Raw genomic sequence first — 20738 nt, forward strand, 5'->3', positions numbered from 1 at the left:
TCAGGGACAGAAGCCCACTCTCGGAAGCAGAGACAGATTCATTCCATATTCCACCTTTATGCTGGCTGGAGACATTTGGAGGGAGCCAGGGGCTGAAGCTCAAGACTTTGAAGGACACAATAAAGGACTGGATTTTAACTCCTGGATGCATTTGAAGTGAAACTAAGGCTACCTCCAGAAAACCTCCCCAAGAAACTTGCTCTCAGAGAGAACCATTATATTATAAAAAAGAAGAGAACACCACAATTTCTGGATGAACCTTGGTCTTTAGGTGGAGAAATAATGAAGGTAGGAGAACCACCATGAGGCTGGTCAAAGAGTCTGGAATCTGGAATCTGGAGTCTGAAGCCTTCTATATGTCTGTATCTGAGACTCTCAGTTCCCAGGTCTCTCGATCCTTAAATACCTCAGTACGATTACATCACTATAGCAACTGAGTATGTGCCAACTGTGACCATTACATCACCATATCACACTAAGTATATGTCAACTAGAATGATGACATCATTATATCACATTAAGTATATGTTTAACAAGAGAACTATTATACCATCAATCACACTGAGTAGGTGCTTAACTATAAGCACCCTGTTGTCCATGTTTCAGGTATACCTTTCCAGAGTTCTGGCCCTCTACAGAAAACAAACTATTTGAAAGAAAAAAAGTAAAAAGATTGAAAAAGAATAGAAAACACAGTGAAAACAACTGGCCTAAAAAACAGATCCAGAAGGTAAAATGTCACAATCTCACTGGACTACTTCAAAAAAAGTGTAGTCATCATATGTCAAGAAATCTTAAATGAAAACTGTCCACAAAGTGGAAAAGGAATTTAATATCCCAAATCCAAAGCTTTCAGGTCAAAGAAAAAATATTGCAAGCATCCAGAAAGAACAAATTAAAGCACTGAAGAGCCTCAGTTAAGATCACTCACAATTTAGGAGTTATAACTAAAAAGGTATAGAAATCCTAAAATATGATACATTCCAGAAAGCAAAGGATATAAAATAGGCTTCTAGCCAAGAATAACTTATCCAGCAAAACTGTGTATAATCCTATTAGGAAAAAAAAAAAGACCTTTTAATGAAATAGAGGATTTCCAAACATTCCTGATCAAAACACCAAATGAAATAATGAATTTCAAACACAGATGTTAAAGGTAAATGCAAAGAAATACTAAAAGTAACTAAATAAAAATAAAGTGCTTATTCTCTAATATGAGATGATCAGTGTATTCCTTCTGAATCCTCATCATCTAGGATCATAGTTAGAAGGCTTGGAAATGGTTCTGTTTATCTTAATGATTTTAAGAGAAGACTATAAGATGAGAAGGAAAGAGGCAGGAAAGAAAGCTAGGGGAAAGTATCTCATAAAAAAGATAAGATAACCTGGCTATTACATAATCCAGACGAGTAAACAGGAATTCAGAGAGTGGCTCACACTTGAACCCCATTCAAAAAAAAGAACTATATGCATTCACACATGCACACACACACACACACAAGCTGTCCAGAGTTGGGTCTAAAAATACATTTCATCCAAGAGGAAAATAGGAAGGAACGGAGAAAAAGAAAAATTTGAGAGGGAAGATTAGTCCTAAGCAAAACAAATCCTAATTAAACAAGTACGAAAATATATATAAGCTCTTTTGAGGTGGCAAGGGAGTATCCACCAATTAGGGAATGGCTAACCAAGGTATATGATAGAATATTACCATCCAAATGAAGATGATGATTTCAAAGAAATCTGGAAAGACTTATATAAACTGAAACAGAATGAAGTAGATAGAACCAAGAGAACAATTGGTACAATGCCAATATTATAAAGACAAGTACTTCTGAAAGAATTTGGAACTGATGATCAGTGTAATGACCAACCATGATTCTTCTGGAGGATTACTAATGAAACTCACTACCCATCTCCTGATAAAAAGGTTAAAGACAAGAGTACAGAGGGATTCTATTTTTCTTTTGTTCTCAATGTGAGAGTGGAAGATAGGCTTAAATTAATAAATTATCTCGTTACAACCAGGAATAGAAGCTCTCAAACAAAAAATGGCTGACGCTGTTCCATCAAAAATTACAAAGCTGGCCAAGGCAAGTAATGATAAAAAATATTCTACAATACTAAAGATATCCTATTCTTTCAATATTTTGAAGTCCAGCTGATGGAATTACTTTCAACTATGGTACCTGAATTTAAAGCTGACAGTCTCAACAAACACATTTTGGTCACCAAAAAACCCCACTAAATTTTAGATTTGGAAATGATTTGGGGCCATCACTCAAAAGGAATCTACTATAATATACCCAAAGACCTCCAATGAAAATAGACCCCTCCCTCTTCACCCCACCCATCAACACACAAAGTAGTCCAATCCTTTCTGAGACATCTGCAATAGACTATTTTTCTAGATATCTGCCAACAGGCCTCTATACAACTTCTACTCACCACTCTTTTTTTTTTTTTTTTTGCTAGCTGGGATCAAACAGAACAAGTTTTACTCTTCTTTCATGTATCAGTCCTTGAAATATTTTAAGAAAGTTACCAGGCCCCATTCTATCTTTTTCTCCAAGTAAACATCTCTAATTACTTCCAAAAGTAGACATTGACTGAAAGTCCCTCAATACCCTGACTGCCCTCTTCTTGACACTCTCCAACTTAAATAACAAACTTATTAAATTAATAGTCCAACACATAGCTTTAAACACAATATTCCAGATGCCATCTAATCAGGGTATAATTGGTGTTGGAATCCTAGTGTTAACTCAACTTGAAACAAGGTGATAACTCAAAGGAGATGTTAGAATCCTAGTGTTAACTCAATGTAATTGATACAATGCTTGTGTTCACACCTTTACTCATTGGAGTTCACATGTTTGGGAGATTTCGGGGTTTAGTATGAGATATCCGAATTCACACCTTCCTTGAAGCTCTTAGGACCAGAGAGCACTATGGGAGAAAACCCATAATCCCTCTCTCTCTTATACCACAATTCCTCTCTCTCATATATAAGAAACAGAGGCTCTCAGGGAGAGTTGAGCTGAAGATTGAGAAGGCTCTCTCAGAGGCACAACCAGATTCATCTTCATCTCACACCACTGGGTTGGCTGGGCTCCTACATTTCCCTCACTGAGACCAAGCTGGTCTGAAAGACTCGCCAGAAAGCTAGCCGAGCCCCAAGTGAAGGAGACGAGATTCATTCCATCTTTATGCTGGCTGGAGGCTGAAGAAAGCAGAGGCAGAGCTGAAGGACAAACCTTTGGATTTGGAGACATTAGGAGGCAGCTCTTGGAACCAAGGGGCAGAAGCAAACGACAAAGCTGCAAGAGCTCTTAGAACCAAGCAGAGATAGGCTTCTAAGCTAAACGGGCTATATTGAAGACAATAAAAGATCTGAACTTTTATCAGCTGACTGCATTTGGGGTAATTATTGATCTGAACTGATACTAAGGCTGACTCCAGAAAACCTCCCTGAGAAACCTGCTTTCTCCCAGAGAGAACCATCTATATATTATATTTACAAGAAGAAAATCACCACAAATTGGAATATTATTTTCTTATTCCTGGGAGCTATGGCTCTCTTTGTCCCTGGAAACCAAGCAGATAAAAATTACATAAACTTTTCTGGCTACCTTGCTTGTAATATAAGGGAAGCTTGTAGTCCAAGGCAGCTAGATAGCACAGTGGATGGAGTACAGGGCCTGAAATCAGGAGGATTCTTCTTCCCGAGTTCAAATCTGACCTCAAATGCTACTAGTTGTATAACCTTGTGAATTAATTCTGTTTGTCTCACTCCCCTCTTCTGTAAAACGAGCTGAGGAAGGAAGGAAATGGCAAATCACTCCAGTATCTCAGTCAAGAAAACCCCATATGGGATCACAAACTAAGACACAATTTAAAACAGTTGGACCACAAAACCCCTTAGATCTTGTTCTGCTTCACATTGCATTAAGTGGATTTCTTAGACGCAAATATAGGACTTGATATTTATACGAATTGAATTTATTTTATTAGCTTCTAACTCTATCATCCAATATGCTTGGTAGTCTTAGTTTTGTGTTATAATAAGTGTGCTGTTTTTCCCCCTGAGGCAATTGAGGTTAAGTGATTTGCCTAGGGTCACACAGCTAGGAAGTATTAAGTGTCTGAGGGCAGATTTGAACTCAGGTCCTCCTGACTTCAGGGCAGGTACTCTATCCACTGCACCATCTAGCTGCCCCAAGGAATTTATATTTTAAAGACTGTAATATATATATATACATACACACACATATATATGTTATATAAGAATATTATATATTATAATAATATATGTTATATAAGAATATATTTTATATATGTATATTATTTATTCAGAAAGGTGAATAAATTTTGGTTCTTTTACTAAAAAACTAAAAGACTGAAAACTTTTAAATAGATATATAGATGGTTCTCCTTACCAATTAATATAGAATGGAGGTATTGAAACAGAAACACACTGTGCCACAATATGCCATTTTAAAAAACTATACTATTGATTTTTTAAAAAAGTTTAATAGATTAGTTCCAAATATAAATCTCTGGCCCCCCTCTACTGGGGCTTTCTGAATCACTAACAGTGACTCTTTGAGTCTGAATTAGTTCTAAATCCATCTGAGGATAATATATGTTTTCATCTTTTCCATAATAATAGAGAAGAATAGAGGAAAAGTAAAGAGAGAAAAAGGAACAGGAGAGGGACAGAGAGGAAAAGAGGAAAAGGAAGATAAGTAGAGTATTTAATTCCTTATTATGTACCAGACACTAAAGGGGGAACATATAAATGAAAGCAAGACAGTCCTTGCATTAAGTTCAAAGAGGTTACACTGTATTATATTCTAATACAAATGAAAAACTAGAAAGGGAAAGAGTAAAATGTGGCACAAGGGTTTGGAAATGGTAGCGAGGAAGTGATATGGAGTCCTCAGTTCCAGACAAGATAAAGCAAACGTTCTCTTCTCAAAACCTAGTATGAAATACTTTTCAAAAAATTTACTTGAATCTAGATAAATCATATCTTACAAGACTGTCCTGATCTATCAATTTAGTAATCCTGTCCAAAAAAAAAAAAAAGAAGAAGAAGAAGAAGAAGGAAATGAAATGAGTCTGGAATGGCATTTCCTTAATGCAATCATTATAGTTCTTTGTAATTATCATTTCATTTGCTAGGTAGTCATTAATTATATCTTTAACATTAGCTGTTCTAGAATTTTGTGAGGAATCAGGTAAGCTTCTTGATCTATAACTTATACTTTATCCTTTTCATCATTTTTTTTAAATGTAGACTTTTTTTGTAGACTCTTCTGAAAATAGACATTGGCTCTTCCCTGTTGCTATGGAGGCTTGATAATTCAACCTGGACTAAGAAAAATTTAAGTTCAAATCTTGCCTCAGGAACTTAATAGCTGTATGACCCTGGGAAAACTACTTACTAATCTTTCCAAATCTCAGTTTCCTCATCTATAAAATGAAGACAATAATGTGCCATATTGCCTATTAGCTTATGGCAAGTCATTTAACTTCATCTATAAAATGGGGATAATACCATCTTTGTTGTTGGGTTTTTGTGGGAATCAAATAAGATAACAATTTAAATGTTTAGCACAGTGCTTGGCACACAGTAAATGCTAAGTAAATGCATTACTACTACTACTAGAGGGTTAACAACTATTATTCACTATATTACCTCACAGGGATATTGTGAGAATCAAATAAGATGACATATGTAAAGTCCTTTTATCACAGTGTCTGGCACAACATAGCAAGTACTACATAAATATTAATTTTTATTACATTTTCGATAGCATAACTATTGTTTGAATTATCACTGAAAGTAGATTAGAAACCACTTATGACAGTTCTTTCAATGCTTAAGGACATAGTTCCATCTAGGTCAAATCACTTGAATTAATTAAGAGCAACAAGGCAATCTCTTACTATTTCCTTACTACTTAGGTATCAACTCTATTAGCCAATTTCATTTTTCCTGTTAATATTATTTAGAATAATAGTGTTTATTGTTTATTATTTAATAATATTTTTCCTGTTAATACATGTTTCCTGTTAATATTAAGCTATATTAAGTATAGAGCACAGATACATAGAAAAGGCTATAGCATACACAGCATCAGGAAAAGTTAGTTCAAATACAGTAACTGATACTTACTAGGACTGTGATTCTGGACAGGTCATCATAACCTCTAGGTTCCTGCTAAATTATTGCTAGTAGAAATCTAAGCACAGATTATGTAATCACACAAGGGTGAAGCACCATACTGGGTTCAGGGGATACAGAAACAAAAATGAAAAAGCAGCTTACCTTCAATTAGGCAAAAAGGCAAAGAATTGTTTGCCAATGTCTAAGTGAAAGAAACATTAGAACAAAATGATGGTGTCATCTTGGAGTTCAAAAAGTAAAGGGTCTCCTGCTTCAGTTTTCTAATCTGTCAAATGGGGATAATAATATCTACTTTCCAGGATAATTGTGATAATAAAATGAGATGCTTTTAAATCACTTTGCAAATTTAAACACATATCCTAGGTTTTTAATACTATGAGAGAAGACAGTTATGATCACACTGTCAGTCTTAAGATTATTGATTATGAGATATAGGATGCTCTAGAAATGAAACTCAGTCTACATGAATCCTAAATATGGTCAGTAAAAGGAAAAGGAATGAACCATTAAAAAGTTGCTCTGCTGATAAGCTTAAAATTTTTTTAGATGTAGAAAACAGAGAAGGAAATCATAATAAAAGATGACAACCAGCAATGAAAAGGCTAAAACATAGCACAAAATTAGGCTTTCAAAAACTAAAAATCAAAAAGAACTTCTTACAATTTACATCTTAAAAAAAGGAACAATGAGCAAAGGATCAAACTACTATCAGGAAGAAAAACTGCTGTCATACTACGCTAAATGATGACTGAGGAATAAGACCAAACTATATATTTGATTTGTTTCTGTATTCTCTAGTAAGGTATTCACCTTAGATAGGTCTTAAAAATTAGAGCAAGTAGAATAAACATTTAGGAGGAAATGTTAAGTAAGGTGAGAAGAGAGTAATTGTTTAAAATTAACATTTTAAGTGGGAGATAAATGACATCTTTATTTGCCTTTTCTAATTCTACTTACAGATATGCTTTCTGAATCACCTTCAGTAGGTGTTCCCAGATAACATTAATACAGGTGAACTACACCCCAAATAAGTGAGAATTGTACCAATTTTCAAAATTAAAGAAAAAGTACAACCTTGAAATTACAGATTAATAAACTTCACATTGACCAGTAACAAAATCCTAAGCACTATAATCTAAACAAAAGTTAGCAATGTTTGAAATTAACTTGATTTATTTTGAATTGCATTATTAGATGGATAGAACAGAGAACATTAAAAAAACAACAACAACAGTGCATTATGAATTAAGAGCATATGTATGAAAAAGTCTATTACTGGACTCTACCTTGCTAACTGATGAATAAGTATATAACTAGACATCTAGGTGGCAGAATGGATACAGCACTGCTCCTGGAATTAGGAAAATAACTTCAAATCAAACCTCAGACACTTATTAGCCATGTGAACCTGGGCAAATCACTTAACCACTGTCTGCCTCAGTTTTCTAATCTGTCAAATGGGGATAATAATATCTACTTTCCAGGATAATTGTGATAATAAAATGAGATGCTTTTAAATCACTTTGCAAACACTAAAGCACTATATAAATATTGTTGTTATTATATCATTTGGAGTTCTCCAAATGACGTATCCATATCTAAGAACCAATAAAGGAAATACACTACTAATTATAATCTCAAAAGCACAAAGTTTCAATCCTGTATCAAATGACTCTGCATGAGACAATACAACTTCACCCACAGACACAAATACATTTCCACTGTCTTGAGTTTGTCCAGTTGGCCATAAAGTAGGCTTCATTTTATTTAACTGGTCCTCTAGAGAGGCCTGACCTCTCTATAGTTACCATATCATTGTAGACAAGGGGGCTGAATAGTAACATTAATTAACTCATGAAACAATCACACTATAGTGTTTCTTTAAAGATTCGGTATCAATCTAGATGTTTTAAGACTCTGGCAGAAGAAGGAATGAATAAAATAGCTTTTTCTAAATTGTTCAAGGGCAATAATATTTTTAAAAAATGAAGTAGAATGGATATAGGTTTCTTCATACTTTTATTCTAAGTATCATCGACTGTTACAGAATCCAAGTGTCAGAGTTGAGCACTTTGGAAGGACATTGGTTGCGTCTTTAGGGCATTATTATTTTTAGTAACACTAGTATTAGCATTAGCATTAAGGCTAAGAAATTCACACTCCTAACATCATTTTTCTACTTTGAATTGTGTAATTCGATTAACTGATTAATAAAAAGCATGAATGTATAATAAATTAAGCATTTTTATTTTGAAAATTTTCAGTCATGGTTTTCTGTGTGTGTGTGTGTGTGTGTGTGTGTGTGTGTGTGTGTGTGTGTGTATGTGTATGTGTGTGTACACGCTCAGATCCATGATCTCATGACTAGAGAGACAGCATGGCATAAGCAGTGGATTTTAGTGCTAAACTTGGGAGTCAAAGGACCTTAATTCAGACTCAAGCTTTGCCACATAGAATCCGTTTCATACTAAAGAAATTGTCTTCTCATCTGTAAATGAGGTGATTAAATTAGATGTCTGATGACTTCCCTTAGAGGCCTAGACATAAAATTCTAGTTCTTTGTTGCTTCAGAGGGCAAAGTATAGAAAAGACAGGAAGACAGATTTTAGCTAAATGCAAAAGAGAACTTTCGAACATTTATAGTTTTCCAAGCAAGTAAATGGAAGAATCAAAATAAATATTCAAAACATGCTAACTTGATCATCTGCTGTTAGATATACCATAGAAGAATACAATGCACGAAAGCCTAGAAAGTCTCTTTAAGGTCATTTTCAAATCTAAGATGCCTTGGTTCTTAGAGAGACTCAGATTCAAAATCATCTACAGCTGGGTGATGAAAGCAATCTGTTCAAATAAATGATAAGTGCTTTATTTCTCAATTAAAGGAGAGGATTTAATCAGTCTCTTTTTGCAACACCACAGGTCAACATCCTGCCTGGCACATGTCATTTCAAGTGTGTATGATTTTTCATGACCCTACTTGAGGTTATCTTAGCAAATATATGGAATGATTTGCCATTTCCTCCTCCAGCTCATTTTGCAGATAAAAAAACTGAAGCAAATAGGATTAAGTGACTTGCCCAGAGTCACACAGCTAGTAAGTGCTTTGAGGCCTGATTTGAATTTCTTCATGATTATAGAGGGACAAAGAGTATGTATCACCTAGCTGAACAACCTGTCACATAATAGGCACTTAAATGTTTACTGACTGAAAATGTTCACTGATTTGAAACACTGTATTCATACAACTGGTAGAAATGCAGTTGACAAATGCTTTGTTAAGAGATGCTAACATCGTCATTCGATCAATAATCTTTAATGAATGGAAGTGACCAAATTAAAAATAATGTTTGCTTTTTCAAACACAGGGTGAATATTTACTTATCATTTAATGGCTTCACTGCTTCCTCATTTTTACTTATGACACATACCCTATCAGTTATCAAATATTTCTGTTTTTATAATAATATTAACTATCATCACCATCATCTATTAAAATAAAGAATCATATCATTGATAAAGAAACTTCTATTGGCCAAGACACAGAAAGCAAGACAGCTTTGAATGTTACATGTTTATTATAATTAAAAGGAAAAGTAAGTTACATATAAGAAAAATTTGGAGTTTTATATACAATACTTGTTTTCTATTCTATTTTGTATATGAAAATGCTCACTTTGGTGTTTAGTTCAGAATTTTTTTTAATTACTTTTTTGTGGAAACTGAAAAGAACATTTGTACAACTCTAATAAACACCTTAGCTGGTTTTTCCATTTTATACCTCACTTGATATCAGTAATCACTGAAGTCAGTTATCTCCTTAGTGATAATAATCATATGTCATATATACTGACAAATCTCGCTAAAGAAAAATCTTCAGGACTCTGTTTTATAGAATTAAAAAGCAAGACCTTGTTTTCTTTACCTTTCAAAGAGTTACATGACAATGACTGTGGTCCACTGTGAAAAATAATCTGAGCAAGCACACCTATTTTTGTATTCTGTTTTCACAATTACTAAAATCATCTCACAAAACCAAAAAATATCTTAGAAGAAAATAGGCCCATAGAGAGCTTAGCTTGAGGACACACAAAACACTTTTTTCCCCCAAGAACATTCAAGAAAAAAATTGGAAAAACAACAGATTAAAAATGCAGTCATTCTACTGTTTTTTATCCTAACCTAATCACATCGGTAACAATAGTTGCAACACCATTGTTGAAGACTTCTATCTTAGGACAACAAAGTAGCAATGGCATTTTAGATCATAAGTCTATACAAGTAGAGAAAGAAGAAACCTCAGAGGACAGCTAATCCAAGAAAAAAATGAAGGTCTAAAAAGGTTAAATGTTGTGCTTCAAGTGATTTTTTTAGGAAGAACAGTTGGACCTAACTAAATTACATGCAGGGAAAACAAACTTTTCAGGCAGAAACACAATTTTAAAGGAACTTAAGCATGATCTTTTCAACCTTTCTCAAAGGAAAAATTCCAAAAGAAAAGAAAAAATATAGATGATAATTTTACTACAAGTTAACACAGAAAATATTAGTAATTGCTTATCCATATTACTGTTTTCTCATCTTTATAAAGATCTTTACTAATTGAGGCTAATTTTCAAGCAAACCTCTTTTGTACAAATTTCTAAACATTGGAACAAAGATGATGTTTATCAGAGAATAGCTTAACAAATTACAGTATACAAATGTAGAACATTATTAAACTGTAAGAACTTACAAAAGGGATCAGTATCAACTGAAGTAAAGTGAGCAGAACTAGAACAGTTAGTACAAACACTTTGTAGACAACACACTTTGAAAAACTTCTGAATACTGATAAGTGATGACCAACCATGATTCTGAAGGACTGATAATGAACTATATACCAGTTTCCTGAAAGGCAGGTGGTAACTCAAAGTGCTGAGATATATTTGGAGGTAAGGACAATGTAAGAATTTGGTCTCTTATTTTCTTTTCAATGGGGCAGTGATAAGAAGAGCAAATAAATGCTTGTTAATTGAAAAATGATTTTAAAATTTATATTTTGAAAAATCTATATACTCCAGTTTTTCAAATGATAAGGCCATTGTTGCATTCAAATAGGTAATAATAAAATGTCTTTCATTAGAAAATTAAAAGAATATTCTCATACTTAGTAATATAATAACTGAGTTAGCTTGAGAAATGAAATTGCAGGATGAAGAAGGATCAAAGTTGATGCCAAGAGCAAATTTCAAACTACAAATAACAAAATAAAAATATGCTATCTGAACAAAAAATAAATTGGATACTATCACCAAAATTCAAAACTCACTTGCCACAGAATCAGAATTGGCAGGATTTCAGAAGTGACTTGGACCACAGTATACCTCAACAAGAATCCCTCCCTACCCACATATCACACAAGTAAATATACAGCTTTTTATGGAAGATCTCTAACACCATATATGAGAGTTCATGCTACTTTTGTTTCCTACTAATTATTAACAAATTCCTCTTTACATCAAGTCTAATTTGTTTTTTGCAGCTTCTTAGATAGAGACATTGTTCTGCCCTAACAGAGCTAAGCAGAATAATTATTCTATGTGACAGATTTTCAAATTGTAAGATAGCTATCATGTTCCCTCTAACTCTTCTTTTCACAGGCTAAACAGTCTCTTATCCATCTACAAATTCTCATATGGATTAATCTTAAGTCCTCTTGCCATTCTGGTTTTCATTCTTGTATACATACTACCTAAAGTTTATCAATATTCATCCTTAAAATGATAGTACCAAGAACTGTAATAAAATATCCCACTATATTTTGCCATTGTCCAGATGTTAAATACAATATCCCACATGTGGACGATGGCAAAATATAGTAGGATAAGCACTTCCCTGGTTTTAGAAACATGATGTTTCTACAGATTAAAGAAATGTGAATTAAAACAACTTTTGAGGTACCACTTCATATATATTAGATTAGCTAATATGACAAAAAAAGAAATGTTGAATGTTGTAGAGAATGTAGGGAAAATTGTCACACTACTATCACAGTTGAGAACTCATTCTGGAGAATAATTTGCAATTATGACAAGCAGTATACCCCAAAGAGATACTAAAGAAAGGAAAGGGACCTGTATGTGCCAAAATGTTTGTGGCAGCCCTTTTTGTAGTGGCTAGAAACTGGAAAATGAATGGATGCCCATCAATTGGAGAAGTTGGGTAAATTGTGGTATATGAATGTTATGGAATATTATTGTTCTGTAAGAAATGACCAGCAGGATGAATACAGAGAGGCTTGGAGAGACTTACATGAACTGATGTTAAGTGAAATGAGCAGAATCAGGAGATCATTATATACTTCAACAGCGATATTGTATGAGGATGTATTCTAATGGAAATGGATTTCTTTGACAAAGAGAAGATCTAACTCAGTTTCAATTGATCAATGATGGGCAGAAGCAGCTACACCCGAAGAAAGAACACTGGGAAATGAATGTAAATTGTTTGCATTTTTGTTTTTCTTCCTGGGTTATTTCTACCTTCTGTATCTAGGGATATACTGTGACATACTTAACATGTATAGGACTGCATGCCATCTGGGGGAGGGGGTGAAGGGACAGAGGGGAAAAATCAGAACAGAAGTGAGTACAAGGGATAATGTAAAAAATTACCCAGGCATGAATTCTGTCAATAAAAAGTTATTTAATTTAAAAAAAAAAAAAAAAAAAAGAAATGACAAGCAGGATGATTTCAGAAAAACCTGGAAGGATTTACATGAACTGATGCATAGAAAAGGAGAACAGAAATAGGAGAATATCGTACACAGTAACAACAATAGAGTTTAATAAAGAATTGTGAGTGACTTAGTTATTCTCAGCAATACAATGATCCAAGGCAATTACCAGAAGAAAAGAATGAAAAGAAAGTGCAAGAGAAAGACACTAGGCAGGATAATGGTGAAAAAGAGAAAGCAGTTTGGGGAAAATTAACTTATCTAATAGGATTCACAAGTAGACAGTTACACAAATAAAGAGGAAGGATAAAAAAGAAACAACTGACACTTGAACTTTATGTAAATAGGACAAAGGAGGCAAAGATAAACACACACACACACACACACACACACACACACAACTGGCTACAAAAATACATTTCACTCAACAAGAAAACATTAGGGAAAAGGATGGTTTCGGAGAAATCTTAGAAGATTTTATGAACTGACGCAAAGTAAAGTGAACAAAACAATAATAATCTATATGATAATATAATAAGCAACTTTTAAAAATGTTGGATCTGTATTCAATGTTATGATTAACCATGATTCCAGAGGACTAATGATAAAACATGCTACCCATCTCTTACAGAAAAATGAAGGACTAAGAATGCAAAATAGTTTTTATGGAAATAGTCAAAGAAGAAATACACTTAACTATACAAACTTGGAACAAAAGTTTTTGTATTGGTCTCTTTTATAGGTGTGTGGGAGTTGGGATGGGAGAGAAAGAAGATAGATTTTTTTCTAACTGAAAAAAAATTAAAAATAATTTTTAAAAAGAAGCAGAGTGAATGGACTACTATTAAACATCAAAATCATCTGCCAATAACACTAAAGAACAACTTAAACTGTGGGTCACAACCTCAATGTGGGGGTCACAAAACTATGATTTATTATCAATAAATGTTTGATTTGTATGCCTAATTTATGTAATTATGTAACTTTGGGGGGGGTCACATAAAATTTTTTTAGGCAAAAAGGAATTGGGGTGGGAAAAGTTTAAGAAGCCCTACACAACTGTAGAAAATATTTTCACTTCAATGAGCAGAAATAGTCACACAAATCAGAATTTTGCCTTACCATAAAATGTTCAAATATTTTTACTTTTATCTCAGAAGAGAATATTTATCGATATTTATTAGCCTCCACTTAATTCTATCCCATATAATTAGCCAGAAAGAATAACTAAGATGTTTTTTGGAAGTGTCTCATTTCAATCTTATAACGGTATTGTAGATTACATTATTCTAAAATAAATTAACTAAACTAAAGCAAGGTGGTGCAGTGGACAATGTGTTAGATCTAGAATCAGAAAGACCAGAGTTCAAATTTAGCCTCACTTACCAGCTAGGTGACTCTAGGCAAGTCACTTGACCTCTGAGTTTCATCATTTATAAAATGTGACTAATAATATCACCTACCTCCAAGAGGTATTATGAGCATAAAATGAGATAATATTTGTAAAGTGATTTGCATATCTTAAAAGTGCTATATAAATGCTAGAAAGTATTATATTATTAGCCATGTAAAATCATAATGGTACATTAGCATCTAACCTGAAATAAATTACTAAAAGCATAAACATTCAAGATTGGTAAAGTTATTATAACTTTTAGAATAATTAGTGACCTTTAATGATATTCATAATTTATGATAGATAAATCATCTCAACTATCAATAAGTGTATAAAATACAAAATACAAATTGTTAAGAGAAAAAATTTCCTTAAAATTATTTCCAAGATGTATAAAATTCAATTCAACAAAATTTAAATATCTGTGTAAAGAACACTTAAGCTAGAACCTGAGGAAGACACAAAACTCAGATAAAACAGTATAGTCTCTCTAGCATAGAAAAAAGGAAATAAAAGTTACCTACTATAGCCAGTATCTAACTTCTAAAGCAAAATAATAAAGAAGATTCTCTTGGTTGACTTTGTCAAGCATCCATGTCATATGAAACTGCTACTTTTTCAAGATAAGACCATGTTAATAAAAAAATTCCAACAAAATTATCAACTATACCTCATTCTGAAGTTCATCACCACTTTTAACAGAGGCAAGCATATCATACAAAGTACAGCAAAGATCTTCTATTCTTGGTGCTTCAGCAGTTCCCTTCAAAGTTTCATTGAAATACTTTTCAACTTCATACCATAAAAAAGAACTATTATTTTTTTCCACAGGCTTGAAATCTGAGGATAACTCTCTTGGAAATGTTCTAAAGGATTATTTATAAAGTTCTCATAATTAAGGCTTATATTTTTCTGAGCATCAGCTTCACCATTTATTGGTAATTCTTCAAAGTGATCTAAATCATGCATGTCAAATGAAAACACTATATTTTTTCCAAATAAAACTCTGTTACTATTTTGTTCTTCTGTCCTTTGGACAAGTGCTGTAAGATGATCTTCAGTAAAATGGGATGCAACCCGACAAGTGGCGTTACAAGCTGCAGTAGCAGATGATGATGGAAAGGGACCAAACATCTGATTAAGAGCTTTTGTTTCATTATGACCAACACAATCCTTCAAGTGAAATGTCTTAAAAAGAAATGCAGCTCCACTTTCTATTGCTTCCTGTCCATTGTCTGTTCCAACTATTCAAATACAAAAGAAACAAGATTAATTCATCTTAAAAGACAGAATAAGATTTTTTTTAACAAATAACTTGCAAAGAAAAACCACATCAGTCATTAACAGATGAATAGGAGCGATAAATTTGTTCAACACAAATATCACCATCTAAAAATTAGAGAAACAAGTTTTAATATTATTTTCAATAGTTAATCTATGTTCAATATAAAAACTACTGAAAACAGTCCAATTTTCTTCTTTAGGATAATTCTAGAACAATTAAACTAAAGAAACATTACTAAAATATAGTTAAATAGCAAAGAAGAACTAGAGAACATTAGGAAAGGCAAAACAGACAACTTTGATTACATTAAATTAAAAAGTTTTTGCACAAAAAATTATTATTGTTCTATAAAAAATGATGAATAAGCTGACTTAAAATTTTTTATTCTTATAAAAACATAAATTCTGATGTTTTAACCTTATATTGATTTGCTTTTGTGTTAGAGACTACCTCTTAATTTTTTAAATCCCTAACTATTTTATTTGAAGTTGACTGTTTAAATTTGGATCCTGTCCACACAGGATGGAAAAAGAATATACATATACACATCTACATGTATATTTTATATACCTAAAAACACATATATGTATAAATAGCCATAAAGACATAATGGTTCCATAAGAATTCTATCAACTCTTGTGTGCATTCTTATCTAGTTTATTTATCACTGATCTACTTTAAAAAAAAATGAAATCTGTTTGCTCTAGATTAGTACACCTGCAAACAGATGTCTGTCCTTCTTCTGTACTCCTGAATATAAAATAAGGCTAAATCTTAACTGGTCAGGACACTCACAGTTTATACTAGTAGGAAAAATGGACATCTTAGGTTTATTACATATTATATTATCTCAAAGAATCTTAATTAACATTGAAACCCAAACAGCAGTGAGGCAAAGAGCACACAACTATTTTTTTCTTTTTTGTTTGCTTAATGCAAACTTGCTTACATAACATTAATGACTTCTATTTCACTCAAATAAATATAAAATCCTACCATTTCCTGAAATTTCAGAATGGAATAGCAAATCATTCAATTTTTAAATTATATTATAATGTTTCAAAAAAAAAGTACAAATAAGTGCTTTAGCACATCTTATTCCAATGACTGAATGATGATTTAAAAAAAAAAAAAAAGATATCTATAGTATTTATCAATCAAAGAGGAAATCAAAAGGGGAAAAAAACTTTTCATTTAAAGCTTTTTAAGGCTTTCTATTTCAAATTTTTAAAAATAATTGTTTTGTTCTTGATCAATAGTCATTTTTCCAGATTTGAAAGTTTTGTGCAATAAAGATAATTTAAACAATCCTCCAAGAATAGTGTATAACTTCATATTTTAATTAACAATAGACATACACACACAAAAAAACTTAAACATACATGCATGATATATAATGATAATAAGATAATTAAATTCAACCATCATGCTGCTTTAACTTTAATATGTTACTGTTAAATAAACCATAGGACAATGAAAAAATAAGATGATTCAACAATTATCTTTGGAATTATCTTTGTTGAAAATGTTCCACGCAGAATTCAATTCAATTTTTAAAATTTTTGCATAGTTAACTCGTTTCTTGAAAATCTTACCACAGAAATGTTTCCTTATTTCTTATTAGCTGAGGTCACCTTGCAATAACACGCCAAAAAATGCATGCACGTACACATATACATGATCACAACTAAAAAACATACTAAAGAAATGGTTCAAAGAATGCGGGGAAAGCATCTTTAAGCACAGACAATAAATATCTCAGAACTAAACCAATTTCAGTCAAATAAATAAGACTTTCTCATCTTACAGAAAAATAAAATAAAGCACTAAGAAAGTAAATTGACCAAGACAACGCAGGTTGCTAGTGGCAAGCCTCTTGACACTGAGAATGTATATATTATTTCGACTGTACAACAGTATTTGTAAAATCACAAGTTTCTAACTGAGAAGATAAAAATTACACAAGAATATTTTCTTTTACTTTTTGCTAGAGACACTAGTTAGTGACTGGCAAAATAAATAACTATTATTTTCAATTACTATCCTCCTAGTTTCTTAGGCTCTCAATTTTATGCTGTCCCCAACTCTCATTCAAATACATTCTCATATCCAATCTATTGTCAAAATACTGTCATTTCTATCTTTATAACAGTTCTTAAATAATTTTTTTTTCCTTTCCATTCAAATACCTGGTATTCATATAGGCCTTTATCCCCTCTCACTTGGGATAACAGCAAGTTTTTTACTTGGTCTCCCAGTTAGTAACAAATCTCTCTTTATGCTAATCTATCCTTTTTCTTTCCCCCTGAGGCATATGGGTTAAGTGACTTGCTCAGGATTACACAGCTAGGAAGTGTTAAGCATTTGAGGCCAGATCTGAACTCAGGTCCTCCTGATGTCAGGGCTGGTGCTCTATGCACTACACCACCTAGCTACACTCCCCCTTCCCATCCCACCCCCGCCCCCCAATCTATCCTTTACTCACTTAGCAAAACAATTTTCAAGCATGGGGTTGAATATGTCATTCCCCTAATTCAATAAACTGTAGTAGTTCTTCATTACCTATACAATCAAATATAAAATATGTCTTTTAAAAACCCTTTACAACCTGGCTCCTTCTCACCTTTCCAGTCTTCTCATATTTTAGTCCCTTCTAAACACTCTACAATCTAGCAACAGGGCAGTGTCCTCTCCTTGCTGTCCTATCCCTCCCTAGCTATCCAGCATCTCCTTCCTCAACTTTTCCTCCTGGCTTCCTCTGCATCTCCCTTACTGCCTTCCTCTAAGATTACCTTCTATTTACTCAGTATATATTGTATAATAATTTGCATATTGTTTTCTCCATTATGATGAAAGAATGAAATGCCTTAAGGGCAATGACTGTTTTTGCTTTTCTTTGTATCTTCAGTACTTATTATGGTGACTACACATACAAAACACTGAATAAATGTATGTTGAGATAGCTAGATATAGAATAATGTACAGAATGCTGGAAAAAAGTCAGAAAGGTCTGAATTCAAATTCTACCTCAGACATAGACTACCATTGTGACAGCAAATCTCTCAAACGCTCTCTGTCTAGATTTCCTCATTTGTAAAATAGAAATAATAGCTACACCTAACCTTAAGGAGTTATATAAAACTTATCTCTGTGATGTTACTGATATTGTTGTTAATCGGCTGAAACAAGTAACTTTATTGTATTATAAAACCCGTAAACATAGTTTTAAAAAATACTCTGTCTTATCCACATCCTATAAGTAATAATACTTTTAAAATATATAAGTCATTTAAACATTTAACTTTACCAATCTGCTTTGCTGCTCGTAATATATCTTTTAAGTCTTCATTTACAATTTGTACTTCCTTCTTCTCCAGATTGTCATCCACAAATTTTACAATTTTATTCCATGTCAGTCCTAAATCTGAAATTTGTTTCTGAAGTTTGGATCGTTTCATCTAGGGGAAAAAAAGCATAACTCAGAGAAATGTTTTCTTAAACCCATTACAAATTCTGCAAAGTGCATTATATATCAAATCCACGCATCAAGAAATAAAATCACACAGAAGATCCCAGATCTAGCATTTGAAGGGTTCAGGGTTTACAGATGATGAAATTGAGACCCAAGGATATTAAATAACTTATAGTAAATCTCAGAGGTGGAATCAGAACCCAAGCCCTCCCTATTAATCATATTACAATTTACAAGCCTCAAAATTAAGCTTTATTTAAGGCCAACATTTTGTTAGCTTTTATGGTTTTTGTTCTAATAGCATAAGCTTAACACAAAACTTATTCAGTTTCTTTTCATGTACCTAATTCATCCAGCCAAACTAGCCTTATTGCTGTTCATCTATGACATTCTCTCGACTATCTCTAAACTTTTGCAACAGCTGTCCCAAATATCAAGAATGAATACCCTTTCAGCCCTGTTTCTTAGAATCCCTTTGTTGTTGTTATAGAATAGTTCAATTGTGTTGGACTCTTCATGACTCCATTTGGGGTTTTTGTTCAAAGATACTTGAGTATTTTGCTATTTCCTTCTTCAGCTCATTTTAGAAATGAGACAACTGAGGCAAAAAGAATTAAGTGACTTGCCCAGGATCACACAGCTAGAAAGAGTCTGAGGCTAAATTTGAATTCAGGAATGTGGATCTTCCTTATTCCAGGTCCAGCATACTATGCACATGCCACCCAGCTGCTCCTTAGAATCCCTAATTTCCTTCAAAGTTTGGCTTTAGTGATTCTCTCAAAAAATTAATTTTTACCTCTAATTTATATTGCATATATTTGTGTACACACATAACCCTTTAAAAAATATAAGTTCCTTGAGGGTAGAGACTGCTTAATTTTCAACTTTGTTATCATACAGTGACCAGCACATAATAGGAACTTAATAAAAAAGGCTTAGTGATTAAATGAGTAAGGGGATTTTTTTTTCAAAGACATAAAACTATATGCAGTAATGATTGAGTACCACTAATAAATTTGGCCTCCATTTTTAAATGCCTTGCCTTAATTATATGGTCTAACAGTTTACTATCATTAGATCTTTGTAAGAAATAAAGCAAAAGAAAGGAAATTTTACTATAAATAATGATTATAGCTAATATTTCCATAGGACTTTAAAGTTTGCAATGCACTTTATAAGCAGAATCTAATTCAATCCTTTTAACAGCCTTGTGTGACAAGTTCTATTATTAATCTTCACTTTACAGATGAATATGGACAAGAAAGCTTCAGTAACTCGCACAGGGATATACTGCTAAGAAGTTCCTATTGTAGTGATTCAAATCCAAGTTTGATTTCAAGTCCAGAGCTTCACACACTTCATCAAGCTGCTTCATACTGTACAATACTACAGGAAAATATATTATTATGGTCTTCTTTTATGTGTGAGCCAAATATAGAAGCACAATTTCAAGGATAATATAATTCAAGAAATGTTAATTATATATCTAAACCCAGCAAAGCCCTATGCCAGGTGGTAAGGATACACAAAAACAAAAAAGAGAAAACATTAACTCTCTTCAAGAAACTTACATTATAAAAGAAAGAAACAAGTACCCCTGAAAGAATGAGAGTATTAATAAAAAGGGAGATCAGCAAGGCTTTCTCAGGGATATGACATCTCAAATTATCC

The 20738-nt window shown here is 32.8% G+C and overlaps 1 protein-coding gene across 1 annotated transcript in view; it reads right to left on the reverse strand.

Moving 5' to 3' along the window:
* Positions 1 to 19053, reverse strand: part of ASCC3 (activating signal cointegrator 1 complex subunit 3) — a 307241-nt gene extending 288188 nt beyond the window's left edge. Inside the window, 3 exon segments of the mRNA XM_051997447.1 lie at positions 14981 to 15159; positions 15162 to 15554; positions 18903 to 19053. Of these exon segments, the coding sequence (XP_051853407.1) occupies positions 14981 to 15159; positions 15162 to 15554; positions 18903 to 19053 (723 nt within the window).
* Between the last annotated feature and the right edge of the window lie 1685 nt (positions 19054 to 20738).

This window comes from Antechinus flavipes, chromosome 4 (assembly GCF_016432865.1).
Source record: "Antechinus flavipes isolate AdamAnt ecotype Samford, QLD, Australia chromosome 4, AdamAnt_v2, whole genome shotgun sequence".
In the NCBI taxonomy this organism is placed as follows: domain Eukaryota; kingdom Metazoa; phylum Chordata; class Mammalia; order Dasyuromorphia; family Dasyuridae; genus Antechinus; species Antechinus flavipes.